Genomic DNA, 17529 nt, shown 5'->3' with positions numbered 1-17529 from the left:
GAGTCTCCCCGTGCTTTAAGCTCAGCACTCTTCAGTCGAGGCTCTGTGACTGCCTTAATTTTTGGTTCCTCATGGCCTCATAAAAGCCAATGGTTATTTCTCTGTCCAGGTGTGTGCCTTGTCATCAGCCCTCCCATTAGAGGGATGATCCTGTAACGCTACGCAGGTGTCTCCCCAGCCAAAGGCGGGTGGAAGGTGTTGGGCTGGGACCTCTGGGACTCTCTCCCCTCGTGCACCTAGTACGCCTCCTCAGAGGCAACGGCCCTCGGGCTGCACCGGCCTCTAACCACGCTGTAATTCTAGCTCTCTGTGTGTTCTTACTGCACTTCCTCTGTAATCAGAGTAACCGTGTTCCTTACGCTGCTGTACATGCTTACTCAGCATGAAGAGGAACTCAGCAAAATGGAGAACATAATTTAAGTGTTGCACACATTTTATAATAGGTATTTCATCCTTAACAGTTTTGAGAAACAGGATAAAGAATGGTTTTCTGCATGAAAATATGAAACTTTTTCAAACACTCAGTGTCCGATGAAATATGGGATGTGGACCTGTATTCAGCTGAACTGAAGCAGAGGGTTTAAAGCACCATCACTCTGCACAAAGAACCCTTTCACAGTGGCGTGGACATCATGTCACAAGCATTTTGTCTGTTATCCAATGCTCATTTTATTCTGTACAAAGACACAGTAGGTTCTATATACATGTGCACAGACATCACTGAGAAGATCAACATATAAATAATATTTCACAATATTTCATGCTTTATCACACAAACACAGTGAATTTAACTGAATGTGGGTCCTAGTGTCTTCACCATAATGCTGCAGGTATTTACTGTAGCACTCTACTGGCCTGGATTCAGACTGTCTGCATCATCCTTGTCCACAGAAGTGTGAAAATCTATCAAGTGCTGTTTAACCCAAAAAAAAAAAAAAATCATCATCATCATCTTAAGACTGTTGGCTTCACTTTAATGGTCCTGCATTTCCAGCAACAGGTCAGTTTAATCTTGTCATTTTCACCTCCTGAAAACTCATCTCTGGAGTTGGTCTGTGCAGAGATGGTTTAGATGCAAATGGACATGCAATTTGATACAGTCTTTACACTGCGCTGGTCCCTAGTGGGTTTTACAGCCTATGGGGTCAGTCCTTCTCACACTGGTTTCGTGTCCCAGAGAAGAACTTCGCAGCATGTGGGAAGAACAGATGTCTGCTGTCAAGGGCTTTGGTGGTAATAGGTGTCAGTTGACGGGAGGTAGATACATGGATCCAGGGGATGGTGGGGGGAGGGTGGCACAAGAGGAAGTAAAGGGTACATACAGTGCTCCTCACAGGACTCCTCCCTTCTGGCCCCCTCGATGCAGGGCTCATGTTAGAGCAGACCCCCCCATTCCCCCCTCCAGATGCGAACAGTGCGGCCTGTCAGCGTGCAAGTGCCCACAGAGCTCTGATTCTGAGAGGGCACAAGGGCTACCTTCTTTTCCTCATGCTGGTCTCCAGCCGTCCCAGCTCCTCGTAGGACTGGTAGAAGACCTCCAGCTCCCGGGCTCCCCAGCCCCTCCAGACAGCCAGGCACCACTCCATGTTTTCGTTGCAAAAGCCGCACACAACGGTGTCCTTTGCAACGAGGGCTGCCTCCACTAAGGTCCTGGAGAAGGGGGAAAAAGGAAAAGTATGAGGAATAAACATATGTTTTAGCATATTAGCTCTTCCTAGAAAAGTTTACTGGGCTTTACTGGGAGGCTACTGCCTTGCAGGGCACAAAGTTCCCTGCAGAATCTATTTACTCCATTCACACTGACCCGCTGAGAGGGAAAGCCACGAAGGATGGGTTTTCTCCAAAACGCTGGCTGGAAACAACCATTGCGCAACTGCAGCCGACACTATTGTCCTCATTATTAAAAACTTAGGACATGGGCAGATATTAATACACTTACTGCATTGTGTAATAGAATTTATTATCTATGAACAAAATAGTATAGTTTACACACTCAGGCCGTAAACGGAATTTGTAAAATGACACATTACTAGCCATACTTAATGGTCTTAAGGGGAGGGAGGAAGGGAGAAAAAAAAAAAAAAAAAAAAAAAAAAAAAACTCCCTGTAGCACACTACCCTGAGTTGTCAGAATGCCTGCTTAAAATGTAATTAGAGTAGAATAACGTGCAAATAATAGGGAATTAACATATATGCATTTCAAACAGTGCTTCTGCAGCAACAGAACGCATGTAAAGTGGTGCTGTATTTTGCTAGGAGAAGCACTGATGGTGTCTTTGATGGACACTAATGGCACAAGACCCCTGCACTTCAAAAACGATCTCTGAATAAAAGTCCTCTTTGAGGGGAACAGCTGGTGGAACTTCCAGAGAAATAATTACAGAGTGAAGAAAACAAGCGCATAATGGATTATCTGCACACACCGCATCAGGGCCTGATTCAGCAGACTGATACACATTTTCTCAGCAGGTCAGAGATTTAAACAACTGTGTGGTAGGTTCTTGCTGTGTACAAAACTTCAGCTTGAGGGAGGGAGGGAGAAAAAAAAAAAAAAAAGGGAGGAAAAAACACACACACCACCATTTCATAGGGTTGTTCAAACCTCCATTGTAATCAGGCTCCCAGAACATCAAAAACTTGTTTGTAATTTGCAGCCAGTGCATTTTTAACATCTTTTCTTGAAAGCATTTTGAGCCGAGTTATAAAGACAACCACAGAGTGGTAAATCAGTGCCCAAAACTGGTCTTACCCATGCTGGCTAAGAACAGGGAGATGCAGCACTGCAATGACCCTTCCTCTCAGTTGGCCGCCCTGCTGTTGCAGTTCAATCACCATCATGTCACCCCCACGCCTGGAGGAAACACACAACTCCTCATTTAAATACTGCATGCAGTACAGCCACTGGACATTACCAGCTCCAAATCTGACCGCAACACACTGGCTCCTGACTTCTCCATCTTAATGCGGTAATGGAGACTTTACCTACACTTCCACCAACAAGCAATACACAGAACAGGATATGACGATAACTTCCAAGACAAGTGTTTGCAACATATGTGTGCGCGTGTGTGAGATTTGCCTTGTGGCAAGTGCTTCCAGGAAAGGGTCCGGACCGCTGTGACTGCACTGGACAAGTGGTTCTTGATGACGAATTAAGGTTTTCAGTTCTGCGTATGACGCAAGAGATCATGAATATGAGCAAGTTTCAGTACCTGGGGATCCACACTGTGCCCTTCACTGCCAGCACAGATAGGGCCTGCAGGTGTGGTGGGGTATGGCTTTTGGAGGCTGGGCCTGTGCTTTTGGGGGAGGAGCCAGCAAAGGCATCACCCTGCAGCTTGTCTGCCTCCTCACAGTCTGTGGAGAAGGGCATGCTGGTGGAGCTGGCCAGTGAGCTGAAAGCACAGGAGCTGGAGCGCTCCAGAGGTCCCAGCTGCTCTGAGGAGTACACTGAGGAGCTCATGGAGCAGTAGTCAGTTAGAGAGTCCTGGTGGCAGACGATCTGGGTCCCCGCCTTCTCACTGTAAATAATCTGCACGTCCCCTGGACTGCACTCCTGCTGGGGGCTCTGGGGATTCTCCTGCTGTGGAGAAGGGGGAGGAGTAGAACCCAGTCCTGAGGGTCGGAAGACTGTAAAGGTGTCTCGGAGCGGGCTGCTGTCCCCGCAGTTGTAGCTGGCACATAGCTGGTAGCTAAGTGCATGGTACATGAGCAGAGTGTTGGAGTGGTCATCCAGACACCATACAGTCTCCTCTCCCCAGCAGCTTGAGCTGGAGGCCAGAGAAACCACACTTGAAGGAGGTAGGTAGGGGTCCAGGCGGCGGATAACCTGCAGAGAAAGGCAGTCCACCACAAGAATGCCAGGCCCATTGGTGTACCAAAGCTCCAAGCCACTTCGCACTAATGCCATGCTCCGTACTGGGTAGGGCTTCTGACGTGGATCAGCATCCTCTAGATGGAAGCGAGACTTGTTGACCGTGTGGGAACACAGGTAGGTCTCTCCGTCAAGGGGCATGTCATCAGACAGCATGTATATGGCTACCAGCCCGTCTGCCATGCCCACAAATACCAAAGGCAGGGTCTGCAGGGGAGAGGACCAAGGCTATGTCATACAGCCTACATTTTATGGCAATAATGTCAGTTGCACAGCAGAGGTTACACGCTAATCCTTTTACAGATGAAGGGTCAAGGACTAGAAATCCTGTTATATTTTAATTAGCTATTGGACAAAATTTATATGCATAATGTAAACAAACCTGATTGGACTGAAATCAAGTATTAATAGCATATTCTTAGGGCAAAATTTTCTTTAAAATGATTCTTTGCCACTGTGAAATGGCTGCTTCGGTTTTTTCTTTCACATTGGATATGACGGGCTTCTGCCTTTGCCCTGACTTCAGATTAAACAAATACCAGGGGAAAAAGTTAATTTCAAAGTAAGACCAAGAGCTTCTTTATCGTGTCACCATTCCAAGCCACTGTGAGCCCTTGGTCTCTGTGGTGGCAATAACTAGCACCTGGATTTCATAACAGGCTTCAAAGCTGAGAGGAAGGTCACAAGGAGGACAGGTCATTAGGGCTTTTTTCCTGCCATGTTCCATATCTATTAGAGCCCACTTCCCCACACTGGTTGGTACAGCAAGAAATACTTTGATTCACTCAAGCAGCACCACTTGCTCAGAGCTCACGTGATGCCAAACCCCTTGTACTAACCTCTTTTTTGGCCGGCACCAAGAATAGGCAGGTGACGATGGCAGGACACGAGAGCTGTCGCTGAGGGGTTCGCAAAGGACACATTTCCTTCAGGCTATAGATGTAGATGTTCTGATCCTAAAAGGACAGCATGACTCAGTCATGTCAGGCAGGCAACAAAGTTATTTCAGACCAAGGCGTGGGAGGGGGTGGTAAGCAGGCCTTCTGGGGAGGTTTACATGGCAAGATAAACAAATCAATCACACCAGTTTTTCAAATGCAATGGTTTGAAACAATGGAGCAAAAGCAGTATGATGACTTTTTTTTGTGTGCCTGCAGATATGCTACCTTTAAGTCATATGTGCGTACGTTATCCCTCGATATTTCAAAAGAGAGCCATTTTGTTACACTCTAATGTAAACAGGATGCAGGCCATGGGATTTCCCAGAATCCCCCACCTCTGTAGCGGTCCAGAGCGTGTTTTCAATTTTCATCTGGCAGCTCAGCCTCATCCCAGGGCAGGCCATTCTCTTCACCTCCATCTGACCATTGTCTAAATTCACCACTGAGTAGTTCCTGTAAGAAGGCACCGCAACATACGAGATGCAACATAGGTTCTACAGTCCATACTGACGCACTCGGGTACCAGAGGGACAAATACCAGCATAACACAGAAATACAGACAGCTATAACAGTCCATGTTTATATTTTTTAGATATTTTCCCTTTACTTGATTGCTTTTTATGCATTTTAATGCACTTTTGCAAGTCAGTACTGCATATATGAGCAAGAATTTTTTTAAATATACTGTACATTTGAAATTTATATGTACTTGCAAACTTTGAAGTGGGAGGTCAGAGAAAAAGGACACAATCCAATTTGGATGTGCCATTGTCCCAATCAAACCCCTATCCCCTGATCAGCTGTGGTTGTTTTTCTGAGACAGATTGCAGGGAAGGCGATACAGGTAATTACCAGCACCTGTATATGGAGATAAAAGCTGACTTTATAGCACTAGAATTATCTCCTGGGAAGCTTCATGGCACTGTGTGGTGCTCAGCTAGGGGAGCAATTACTCCTGGAACCTGGGAGCAATCTTAGGAGATGTACCATATACGACTCTCCGTTTAGGACTCCTCCATGCATAATCAGTTTTATTACATTTTCAGCCCCCTCATGAATCTTAAATGCAAGCACATTCTTCATGATAAGCATATATTCAGGCCCAATGAGGCAATACATCTTCAACATCTTAATTTGGTTCTATATTCATTCATATTCGCATCCTGTGCCCCTGGTTAAATTAATGGCATTTGCAAGTACAATATGTGACAATGAAGCACTGGCAGATCCTCCAGGCCCACCTGTGGTCCTTGTCCCCATCCCAAAAGACAGCACTGTGGCCCTGCTGTGTGGACAGGAACAGCTGGTTGTGCCTCTCACTGGGCAGCAGGTATTTGAAGCAGGGGAAGCTGGGATCCTGCATCTGCCTGAGGAGTGGCATGGCCAGGGGGCGCTATAGAATCAGGGAGTGCAAGAGGTTAAATAAAGTGCTCACATGCCATTGCTCATCACCTAAAATTCTCTTTAGACCCCTTACAAGGAATATAATCTCAGATGCCTTGTGACTGTTTAAGCCAATTTAATACTTTGCTCACATAATACATGCAAACAGTCATTAGGCAAAAGAAAAACTAAATTATTAAATGCATCAGTTGTGGATGACTTCAGGTGGTTTATCCAGTTTGCTGTATTGCAATATTTAATAAAACTATGGCACGTGTGAATGTGAAGTGTGGCTTGTAGTTGAAAAGGGGCCCTGTAAGGGACACTAAGAAACATTCTACTCCTTACCTTTTCAGGCTTTGTGTCCCAGCACTCCACCATTAGACTTTGCAGGCAGTGGAACTGCACCTCCTCCGGGTTGCCCATTGCTGGCCGCACACCTTTGGACAACTTTTTCGCAATCTGGAGCTGGTGGTGCCCCAGCACGGGCCGACGGCCTGAAAGCAGCTCATATAGGACCATGCCGTAGGAGAACATGTCCACCTGGGGTAAGGAAATGGGACAGGTATCAGATGGATTAGAAAAGCACATACTGTCAGTGCAGAAGGATGCTGACTTGCATTGTGGATGTAGCTGGTTCAAGTCTCAGAACATGCCTTGGCATTGTACCCCTTCGAAAAGCACTTTAAATAGCCCCTTCAAAATATTCACTTTACCCGAATGGATGAAGGTGTAAGCATTCACTGAGCAACTACACAATAACAGACATGAGGGTAAATGACAGCAAGTGAACAAAGAAAATAAATAGATGAAATACTTGGCTTAGAAAGACATCCACACGGGACTTCAGGAGGACTCAATTCTGCTTAAAGAATGCACAGACGTGCAATAAATACATAAACCAGAGTTCCACTGTTTGGCAGAGAAGCCCGCGATGTTCTCATTGCATCACGTGCTAAGCATCTGATCTGAAACATGTATGACCTTTCGGTTCAGCATGTAAGTTACTAAGCACTTGCTCGCTGACGGCAGACTAAAGCAGTCTCTAGTCCTTGAAACGGATACAGTGCACGTCTATAGAAAGAACAGAGCCTTACACCCAAGTCCTTGTTTACTTGCACCCGACACTGCAAGTAAGGTTCGTTTCCTTGGCACTTTCCTTTAATTAGGCAATTTGTGATGCTTGTAATATTACTGTACATATTCTGTAAACAGTTTATAAATTATTATTATTGTGATCAAATAAGAGCAGTCAGGTGAAGGTTTAAACAGTCTTGTGCAAACAATTTCGCTCAGTAGTGCTGATCTCCAACTGCTGTACCAACTGCTGCCAAAACTGAATGAGAGTCTATAGCAAACATGAAAGCAAAATGAATCAATATGCACCCCTCAGATTTTTAATCAAGAAAGGCAACTTGTCAATAAGTGCTTTACTAGATCTAAAACCTGAGAGCGTTACGCTGCAAAAGGCAGCATGCGGCTAGAGATGCAGTTCATTGGGCTGAAGGTGACGGCCCATGGGAGCACAGGGCTGCCGTTCAAAGCTAGCCAGGTTTACTGAAATCAGTAGATGAAAGACCACATGTATAATGAACATAGCAACAGAAAAAGGAGATTACTGGTTAGTCTAGGAGTCTCTCATTTACTTCTGAGTAACACTGCAAACACTGAAGACAGATGCCCAGAGCCAACCACAACTAATTAGTTGTTGCTCCTGCTTATACCGACACAGCTTACAGGATCCATATTTTAAACATTCAGAGAAAACACTAACGTATGTCAGCAATACTCATTTCATCTCAAGTCTAGCAGTAATCACGAGCAGGCTTGAGAGGACATTATGAGATAAGGACATGGATCTCTCCCTCACACAGAAACATTTACACAGTAATATGGACATTTTTACTGTCAGTACCTTCTCATCATACACAATGCCAGGCTTAATCTCAGGGGCCTGGTACCCTGGTGTGCCTTCTACTCCCAGCGCCCCCTCGTGGAATGACTGGCGGGAGATGCCATAGTCGGAGAGCTTTACGTTCACAGGAACGCATACTTCCAGGGACCACACCAGGATGTTGTCCGACTTGAGATCACAGAAGATGATGTTTTTCCTGTGTAGGTACGCTAGTCCGGCCGCAATCTGGTAGGCTGCCTTGAATGTTAGCATATGTCCTAATGGCATGTACCGGACTCCTGAAAGGAGACAAGCGGTTATCGCCTTCAGTACTCAGCAGCTGCAAAAGTTGCCCAAGTTTGACTTTAAACGTAGAGCCTAACACACACCTGTCATTAGGTAAATACAAATACACCATACAGCAATACATGTAATAAAGTGATTTTTTTTTTTTTTTTAAAAAACTGTTTAGTTCCATTATGCTTGTGGACAGGTGTTGATTGACACCACAAGCTGAGCATCTCTGTGATGACATACCCTTTGCACGCTCCTCCAGCACAGTGTTGAGACTGCCCAGAGGTGCCAGCTGCAGGGCGAAGCAGAGTGGGTGGATACTGATGCCAATCAAAGAGACGATGCAGGGGTGATGTAGTGAGTGAAGCATGCTGGCCTCCTGGCGGAACTCGGAGAAGTTCCTGCTGGCATCCATCGACTGCAGATGCTTCACCATGGTGTCTGCACAAGAAGTGACATTTCAAATGGTTCATGACTTGCCCGAAGCATCCATCCAACAATTGTTTTCTCTGCCTGTTTAGTGCTTATTTAGGCCCATTACCAGAACAAATTAAATATATTCAATTGTTTTTTTGACAATGCCTTCACTCCTGAGAAGTTAAGATTCACAAAGCAATGAGATATTTCTTTTCTGCTTGGGTCATCAGTAATTAGAATGTCAAAATCTGAAGAAACTGCTACAAATTTCAGCAATGAATTTAAAACATGGTTTCCTGAGAAACAGTTCTGATTTACAATTCAAGCCATTTTAATAGCCTCATTTAAAAAGGTACTTTAACCCTGCTGTGCGAGGGTTGCTCGCAGCAGCAATAAACCCTAATAAGTGGTGTTAGGTTTCGGTCAGTCGCCGTGAAAACGCCACCGCATCATCTTACAGCTTTTTACGTTCTGTAGGTTTTAAAAGAAGGTTGGAGAACAAGCAGGTCATGGCAGCACTGGAACAGTAAGCGCTTTCTGTTGCACTCTGCTGAGGGCTACCACGTACTTGGGCTGCTACCTAAGGTGTAATCGTCAGAGTTTGTCCTGTAACAGATATATATATATACCGCGCCAGGTTTATCTGGGAGAACACTGTACCCTTTCCCATGTTACAACTCCAAACCACCTACAAGCTAATGCCTAGCTAAGGGATTTAACATATACCAACATTATCAAAAAAGCATGTTGTATATGCTCCACAGTTAACTTCTGCTAGGGATAAAACCTCTTTATGTAAGAAACGAGGAAAGTGTCCCCCTGAACTGGATAATAGTTCAGCTTCAAAAACTCAGACCCGAGCTGATATTTCTATGTCAAACATCTCCAAGTACCTGCATTTACTACAAAAGATTTTTTGTTCCACCATAGGATTATAATTTCCCCACTTATCACAAACCCACGCCTTGCTAGAGCGCAAACGGTGATGGCTGACCTGTAAGGACAACAATCACAAAAGGCCAGTAGAAGGTGTACTACTTCAAAGCAGTGGGTTTTATGCAACACCTAAAATTATAACAGGAGTTGTTATTGTGTTACCACACAATACTCATGCACTTTGCATAATTGTTACTGACAGACACGAGACATGCATACATGGATTGTTGAGATCCTGGCTGAATGCAAGTAACAAATTACCTCTCAAGTATTACCCTGCAAAAGTACAAAATTTGCTACACAAGAGACATTTTTGACAGGCTTTATCGCCTGTCAAAAATGTAAAGATTTTTTCAAGCTCCTGAAGTATTTGCAGTGTTCTTCACAATTTGCTGGCCAGCCCCAGGAAGCTCCTTAATATGTTCTTGTAATGCATCCGATTTAGAGAACTCCACACTTATTTAATCAGCTGCTAAAGGACCTGCAACATCATCAGGGTAGTGAATGATTCTGTCCAACTAACTGTGGGTGAGGTTAGAAAAAAAGGCCTATTAGACCTACAAAAAGCAATGGGTTCTGAGAAATTAATCACACTAAGATTACTCAGAGCTAAGAAAGCAGTGTTCAAGTTCACTGTTGGCACCACAGCCTTTGGGATGCAGAGCTGCAGACATATCTGGTGGGGGGGGGGGGAATAGTCCCCATTAAGACACGGTACTCATGGAGCAGCGATGGGATGAGTCAACAAGGGAGAGGAGGGTGTTGGGTGCAGGAATGAGTGAAAAAGCGCAAGAGAGCAATGAAGGGCATGGGACAGAAAAGAGAACTGGAAGGGATTAACTGCACCCCTGCGGTACTGAGCCAACCCCCCATTCGCTCCCCTGAGCTCCATATGTGCCTCCCACACCAGAAACTCACACAAGCAATTATTACAGAGGGGAGCACCAGTCTCCTAGCCAATCCAGACCCTGCTGTGTTAAAGTGGTTTTCCCGCTGAGTCTGCAATGACTGGACAGCAGCAGGGCGGCCCATGTTCAGATGCCCGCCCAATTAGTCTTCTAATGAGCACCACTGCCAACTGGTTGGGTGCACGGTGCTGATGACCTTAAGTAATTGAACTAAGGAAGCCGGAGAGCGGTTGTCACCGACACCTCCACGAATGCATTTTTTTTTTTTTTTTAAACAAAATGTGCCGAGCTGCAGGGCCTTTGATCAATGTCAGCAGTCACATTGCATCCAGTTGTTTTGTGCCCAATGGACTGCATACAGTTGGGGTAAAAATTGAGCTGCCCTACCTGTGCTGGAGGCCAGCGATTGCTGCCGACACTTCTTGAAGTTGAAGCGCTTGACGGCCACTGGATGGCCCCTGTACTTGGCCCTGTAGATAACGGTACCACTGCCCCCCTGACCTAAGATATCACGCTCATTCTCGCTGCATTCCAGCTCTCCGGTGTCCAAGAACAAGCTGGAATAGCACAGGGCACATGTGAGATCTCACACACACACACACACACACACACACACACACACACACACAAACTTTCCAGAAAATTACTGGGGCCTTGAAATTATGGAATGCTTGCAAAATACCATTAAATTTCAAACCAGGCATGTTTAATATTTTCATACAGTAAAAATCAGAGAATGCTAAGGATGTTGCCATTTTGTTTTAAATTAAATTATACCCCTTTGGTTTTCAAATGAATCTGTTGGCAGCTACTTTGTTGTACATTAAAAGCAGCCTTCTCCAAGCCACCACACAGGGTTGAGGAAGCTATAGTTAATGTCTCTAACTGCAATTGGGTTTTCCAAAAATGCTTCAAGCTATTGTGGAGTGAAGTCCTAAAGACCAGCAATACCCATGAGGTGTTGGCTCTACTTACTGACTGACATCTCAAAACAAGACAAAGATCTCTCCATGCACTACTCCATAAAAATGGCATCTAAATGAGAGGGGGCCTGGAACAGAGTCAAAGATGGAGCCAGGGGTTACCGTGCAGGAAAGTCTGTCATGAAGAGCTCAGGCACCAGCTCCTGAAGAGGCACGGGCATCTCGAGATGGTTAGGGCAAACTATGTGGTCCGTCTCCATTGCTGCCAGCACACAGTCCTCCATGTTGAAGTAGTGCCCCGAGTCTGAGCTAGACAAGAAAGGGGGCTCCTCATCACCCTGTCTTGCTGTTGGGGTGCAGTTTGGGCAGGGAGCATATTGCTCTATTAGCAAAGAGCCGTCATTCTCACTGGCTGTCAGAGCTACCCAGAAAAAAGAAAGGAAAATATGACCATGAAAGGTGTAAGACTAAACCTGTCTTTCTGTACAACTCCATGAACGTGATCTGCATACAAGGAACCTTCAATTTACAGACTTCCTTTATTCAAAACTTTGGTATAACAGCTTTTCCATACCAAAATGAAATCTGTACAATAAAATTGTTCCAAATAGTGTACAAAAATTTTGAAAGTCACACGTCATGCGATTGAAGGGGAAGTTCAATAATGTACTTGTAGCTGGTGATGGTGTATTCGTTGTTTGTCGGTTTTCTGTCTTGTGTTTGCATTGTTTCAATGCCTTTGTGCAGTGGCAGTGCAAAAAATGACTGCCAAGCTTCCTCCCTCCTCTAGAACTGACAAACTGTTTTCCTCACTTGGTTAGTGCAGGAACACTTCATTACAGCATATTGCTTTGTTTATTTTAAATTGACTGCACTTATTTTAACAAATTACTGAATGTTCATGGATGTACAGATACAAGGAAAACACTTTCTGAAATGTATATTCTAGAAACATACCTATTAATAATGGCATTAAGAGTTTGATAATCATTAAGCATTTACATCATGCTGAAATCATGGCTTGATAGGGATACATGTTTTTTTTTTTTTTTTTACATTATAAGTGATATCAAAAAACTTGGTTGGGTTTTTGGATGGGCTAGGAATGCATTACTATTTTTGCTATTCAAAATAATAGGAAATATGCTTTTGGTATCTACACCATTTTCAGTAATTGTAACTGATGGTTTGCTGTATTTAAAACATATTTTGTATAACAACAAATATCTTTGTGCTGCTACCTGAAGCAAAGTTAATTCGGAATCACAATACATTTGGATGAATAGTGAATGGAAGACTAATCAAAAGACACTACCACTGACTGAGATATGAGTCAGCTTGATTAAAGCTGTTTTATACCTTACTGCTGTTATAAGACTGGTGGTGATGTGCTGGGAAAGAATCTGATTGTGTAATGTAGCCAGCCAGAGATACAGCAGGTGAGCTGTCAGACTGCAATTTACATGCTTAACAATAGGGTGGTTTGCGAAACTGCATCATTTCAGAAGTGCCCAATGAATGGGAAGTAAACATGTCCCCCCTGGCCTGGCGAATGCAGGCAAGGAGTCTTACCAGGAAACCACTGCTCAATCAAGGAGTTGACATGATCGGTGATGAAGGCCATGGCAGAGAAGTCTCGTGTCTCCGACTGACAGATGATCTTAATGCCTCCACTTTTCTTTTTCTTCCAGTTGAGGTCGGACGACTCCACACTGCAGGAGATGGCACAAAGTGCTGTGGTCATTCGGCGGCACTAATCTACTGAGCACTCAATCACCTTATTCCAGATCTCTGTTCACACTCGGTACAGTTCACCCGTAATGCCTCACTGCGGGAAAACAGGACTTTGAAAAGCAACAGGAGCAGCTTACTGATGAAGAAAACTGGGAGTTCTTTGTGTACTACTGAATAAAGAAAAAAGCAGTTCATTTTAAGGGTGGCAGAACTTTAAAACGCAGGATGAGAAGATATGCTTTAACCCTACGATGATAACTTTCTAATTAACTACACTACGCTAGTACTGATGAAACAGATCTATATTTATTCTAACAGATAAAGGCCTATTTATTTATGGCACCATTACACATTAACACCTTATATTTTGGTGCTGACACTATAATGGACTAAAACCACAGCTCTTTTACAGCTTTTACATAAGGAATGATGTTCATTATTGAATGTGCACTTATGAGTCCATAGCAAAATCCGCCAGCTCTCTGCATCTATAGCCGACCCAAAGCTCACTTAAGAGGAAAAACCTTGATGTCCTCCTGTTTCTCATGCACATACACCTTTTACCCATGGTCACCTTAAATATCCCCCGTCAAAGGTGACCAGCAGCCCCTCTTTCCAGTAGATTGTTTGGCTACGGCGTACACGGAAAGTGCTGCAGCGACTTCTCTGCCGTTTCCCTGTGAAGCTGTAGATGACCGTGTTCCGGTTCCTCAGACTCTTTGCATTCTTCTTGGTTTCAAATGTCTACAGCAAAAAGGGGAACACTTTAACAGCTAACTTCAACATGTTCACCGATTTTTAATTAGTGTAAAAAATGAGGGTCCCCCGCTGCCAACAGCTGTCATCTTTTTGTTCCTTTTTTGTACCTGTAGGTCCATCTCTGTCAAGCTAATCAACATGCGGGCAATAAAGCGCTCCCAGAATCCAGCAGGGACAAAGCTCATCTTGAAGAGCCTCTGGATGGTGTTAGTTGTTTGCTGTCTGAAGCCATGTATATCCAAAGCAGGTTTTGGAGGGAGGAGGTGGGGCAGCAGGTAACTGGAAATTGACAGGAAACATGACATGAACATAGTGTATGTATGAAAACACAGGTGCTATCTAGAATCTCTTTGCATATAATTTTATATATTAAGTGAAAACTACAATTGCAGGAAAGTGAATAAGATTTCACAGAACTCATTCACTGTTTCTTACATGAAAATTAAATTTGGTTTTTAATCCCCTTTAGAATGTTACTACACTTATAGTAAAGGATGCTTAACTTGGTTTAAATGCCTTAAAGCCTGGATATTCTAACAGTAGTCTCCACCATGGTACCCGCGGGCACCTGGTAGCCCGCATGTAGTCTAAGTCGCCCGCCAAGCACGTTCTATAAATAGGCTCAATTATTGATTTTAGTTTTTATTATACTTACAAAAACTGAAAATGTGTTAACATTTCATATAAAACAAATAAAATCATAATTTAAAAAAAATTTAAATATTTAGAAGTTTACGCATCTTAACGTACGTAGCGTACGTTTCTCATAGGCTGTGAGTTGAGGCGGTAGCGAGCTGACGGCATAAACAAGGTGAAATCAAAAAAAAAAAAAACAAAGGATTAATTATGGCTGATTGTGCACCAGGTCCTGCAAAAAACAAAAAAAGACATTACTTTGACGAGGAGTGGGAGACAGAATTTCTCGTCAAAGGCAAAAGTGTATGCCTCAGCCGGGGCTAGCATCGCGGTATCCAAGAAGCACCACGCGGGGAGACATTTTCACCACATTCCACAAGACCTTCAATAGCAGTTTGTTATCTACCAGGTAGATCACTTAGAACAGAAAAAGTTAACGAGTTGAAAGCAACATTAAGCAGGCAGCATTTTTTTTTTTTTTTTTAACCAAACCCGCTAAAAAAAAAAAAAAAAAAAAAGGGCACACAGGCTGCAAACAAAGCTTCATTTAGGGTTGCTCATTTGACAACACACACAAAAAAAAAAAAAATCGTTCTCGGATGGCGAAATTGTCAAGGGAGTAATGTGACTGCGAACACACTGTTTAAAGATCACAAGAATGGAAATGAAATCATGTCTGCACTCTCCGATGTTCAACTTGGGCGAACACAATCGCAAGACGAGTTACTGCTACGTCAGCCAACGTAACAAAGCAACTGAAGACAGACTTAGGTTCATGCAAATGGTTTTCCATCCAGTGTGATGCGCCTGTAGGGAAATGTGTTCAGCGCAATGTGAAAGGGGGAAAGAAAAAAAAAGTACATATTTCAATAAATTTTCTTGGAATATTTTCCAGGATTGATTATTTAATAATAATAAAAAAATATTAAAACAGCTTGTGAGAAATCAATATTTCTTATGCCAGGATATCAAGATATTTTATTATCCCTTTGACATAATGTTGTCAATTAAAAGTTAAAAAAACACCATTATATATTTTTTGAATATATCAAACAAGTAGCCCTCTAGACTATTTTATCCCTTCAGGGAGCCCTCACTCACAAAAAGGCTGGAGACCCCCGTTCTAAAAGGTTCATACCCCACAGGTCACCGTCTGCTTAGGGGAAGGGCCCCACCTGTTGTTAGCCACCGGCAGAGCGATTTCAAATTTTGCCAAGAACTGGAAGTACTGCTCTTCGGTGTGCTCCGTGAAGCCGGTGCCCACTAGCAACATGCGCAGGTCCTCCGCCCTGATAACGCCGTTCCGGGCCACGGAGCGCGAACTCTTGATACTGATGATCCGTTCCAGACACTCAGACAGCCACTTGGCATCCAGGAAGTACAGCTTGCACAGGCCATGGCTGGTATCAGGGAAGTGCAGCAAGGCACCGGTCTCGATCAGGAAGCTGATGGCTGAAAAAAGAATTTATGGATGAAGAAAAAAAGTCTTACTGATATGGTTCAATGACAGTTATGGCAGGATTCAATTCTCATTTAGAAAAACTAAGCCCCAATACTGTTAGGACTAATACTAATACTACAGGACACGGCAAATAATCATACTGCCTAAGGACATAAACTTATGTCCAGAGGTAGGTCGGTGGACCCTTGATGAAGGAACAAACTTGAGCAGCTATCCAGTGTACTATGGTACCGGTGTGGAGGTCCTCGTATTCTTTGATATCGCTGTCTGGGCTCTGCTCCACAATCTGTTCCAGCTCTAGATCTGTCAGGTACTGCACTTCATCAGCAGCATCCCGTCTCTGGCGCTCAGCAATCACCGAGTCTTGGAGGATGAGGTAGCTCTTTGGGATCTGTGGGCCACACAGAGCAGCATCAGCAGGGCTGGCTGTTGGGTTTGTGGTGTATGTGACCACGACCAGAACAGTACCTACCAGCCTACCAACCAGCTTGGGCCCACCAGTGGAGCTGCTTAGGTCTTTCATAGAACAGGACACTTGGTAGATGAGCCTCTTCAGCCCTTCCAGACCCTCCATGGTCTTGCAGGACACCTCACTGAAAGAACAAAAGAGCAGGAAAATAAATAAATTTAAAAAAAAAAAAAGCTGCATTCCATCATCTTGCAGTCATCACTGCAGTTACATTGTGATTGCAGAAGTGCCAGTTTTTTTTTGTGGACTACTGTTACATGCTTCCTCCCCATAAATCCACAACTAGATACTTATGTTTATGCGGGTTGCTTCCTATTTTTTTAATAATTTCTCCTGTTTACTCTGGGATTTGATCGTGCAGTGATGTGCAGACTGTGCGAGTCTGGGTTTTAGAATAATCACACCATCCCTTTGTTTATAGGTTTATCAGATAACAGTTTCAGCTCACAGCTGACATGAATTAGTCTGCTTTACACTGCAGCTACTGATGCTTAGTGCTAGCAACAGCCTCATAGTGCAAAGGCAAGAGGTACAAAGTCAAGGAAGTCTACCTGTGGGAGTTCGTCACTACTACGCAAGTACAGCTATTATCCACATTGTGTTGGATCATGCAGTAAAAATAGCTGACATTGAAGTTGGTTTGTGGTAACTAGGCAAAGTGTTACCACTGTCAGAGTCAGAAATGTTTCTACCGTAACAGTAGCAGCCAGGAATATCATCCTCTTTCAGCTTCTCCGCCTTACTTTAATTTCACCAATCACCACATGATTTTCACATGCATCTCTCCTTATTCGTTTACATCCCCTTCCTGTAATTGCTTGTAACTGCCTGTATCAAGTCCAAGACCTAGCCTGAGTGAATGTAAATGTAAGCGCTTTAAGCATACCGGACATATCTCT

At 43.9% G+C, this 17529-nt stretch overlaps 1 protein-coding gene across 2 annotated transcripts in view; it reads right to left on the bottom strand.

The window, feature by feature from the left end:
- Positions 1 to 703: 703 nt before the first annotated feature.
- lrrk1 (leucine-rich repeat kinase 1) overlaps positions 704 to 17529 on the bottom strand; it is a 34959-nt gene continuing 18133 nt past the window's right edge. For both annotated transcript variants that reach the window (XM_018763125.2, XM_018763126.2), the window contains 17 exons: positions 16634 to 16754; positions 16393 to 16552; positions 15875 to 16151; positions 14171 to 14342; positions 13879 to 14048; positions 13143 to 13282; positions 11733 to 11991; positions 11035 to 11204; positions 8630 to 8827; positions 8114 to 8391; positions 6547 to 6741; positions 6057 to 6208; positions 5151 to 5268; positions 4714 to 4830; positions 3213 to 4081; positions 2750 to 2851; positions 704 to 1650 (listed from right to left, as the gene is read on the bottom strand). In XM_018763125.2, the coding sequence (XP_018618641.1) occupies positions 1473 to 1650; positions 2750 to 2851; positions 3213 to 4081; positions 4714 to 4830; positions 5151 to 5268; positions 6057 to 6208; positions 6547 to 6741; positions 8114 to 8391; positions 8630 to 8827; positions 11035 to 11204; positions 11733 to 11991; positions 13143 to 13282; positions 13879 to 14048; positions 14171 to 14342; positions 15875 to 16151; positions 16393 to 16552; positions 16634 to 16754 (3676 nt within the window). In that variant the 3' untranslated portion in view covers positions 704 to 1472. The remainder of the gene's footprint in view (positions 1651 to 2749; positions 2852 to 3212; positions 4082 to 4713; positions 4831 to 5150; positions 5269 to 6056; positions 6209 to 6546; positions 6742 to 8113; positions 8392 to 8629; positions 8828 to 11034; positions 11205 to 11732; positions 11992 to 13142; positions 13283 to 13878; positions 14049 to 14170; positions 14343 to 15874; positions 16152 to 16392; positions 16553 to 16633; positions 16755 to 17529) is intronic.

Source organism: Scleropages formosus, chromosome 11 (assembly GCF_900964775.1).
Source record: "Scleropages formosus chromosome 11, fSclFor1.1, whole genome shotgun sequence".
Lineage (NCBI taxonomy): Eukaryota > Metazoa > Chordata > Actinopteri > Osteoglossiformes > Osteoglossidae > Scleropages > Scleropages formosus.
Note: the sequence above shows the minus strand (reverse complement) of the source record. Positions and strands in the feature narration are given on the sequence as shown.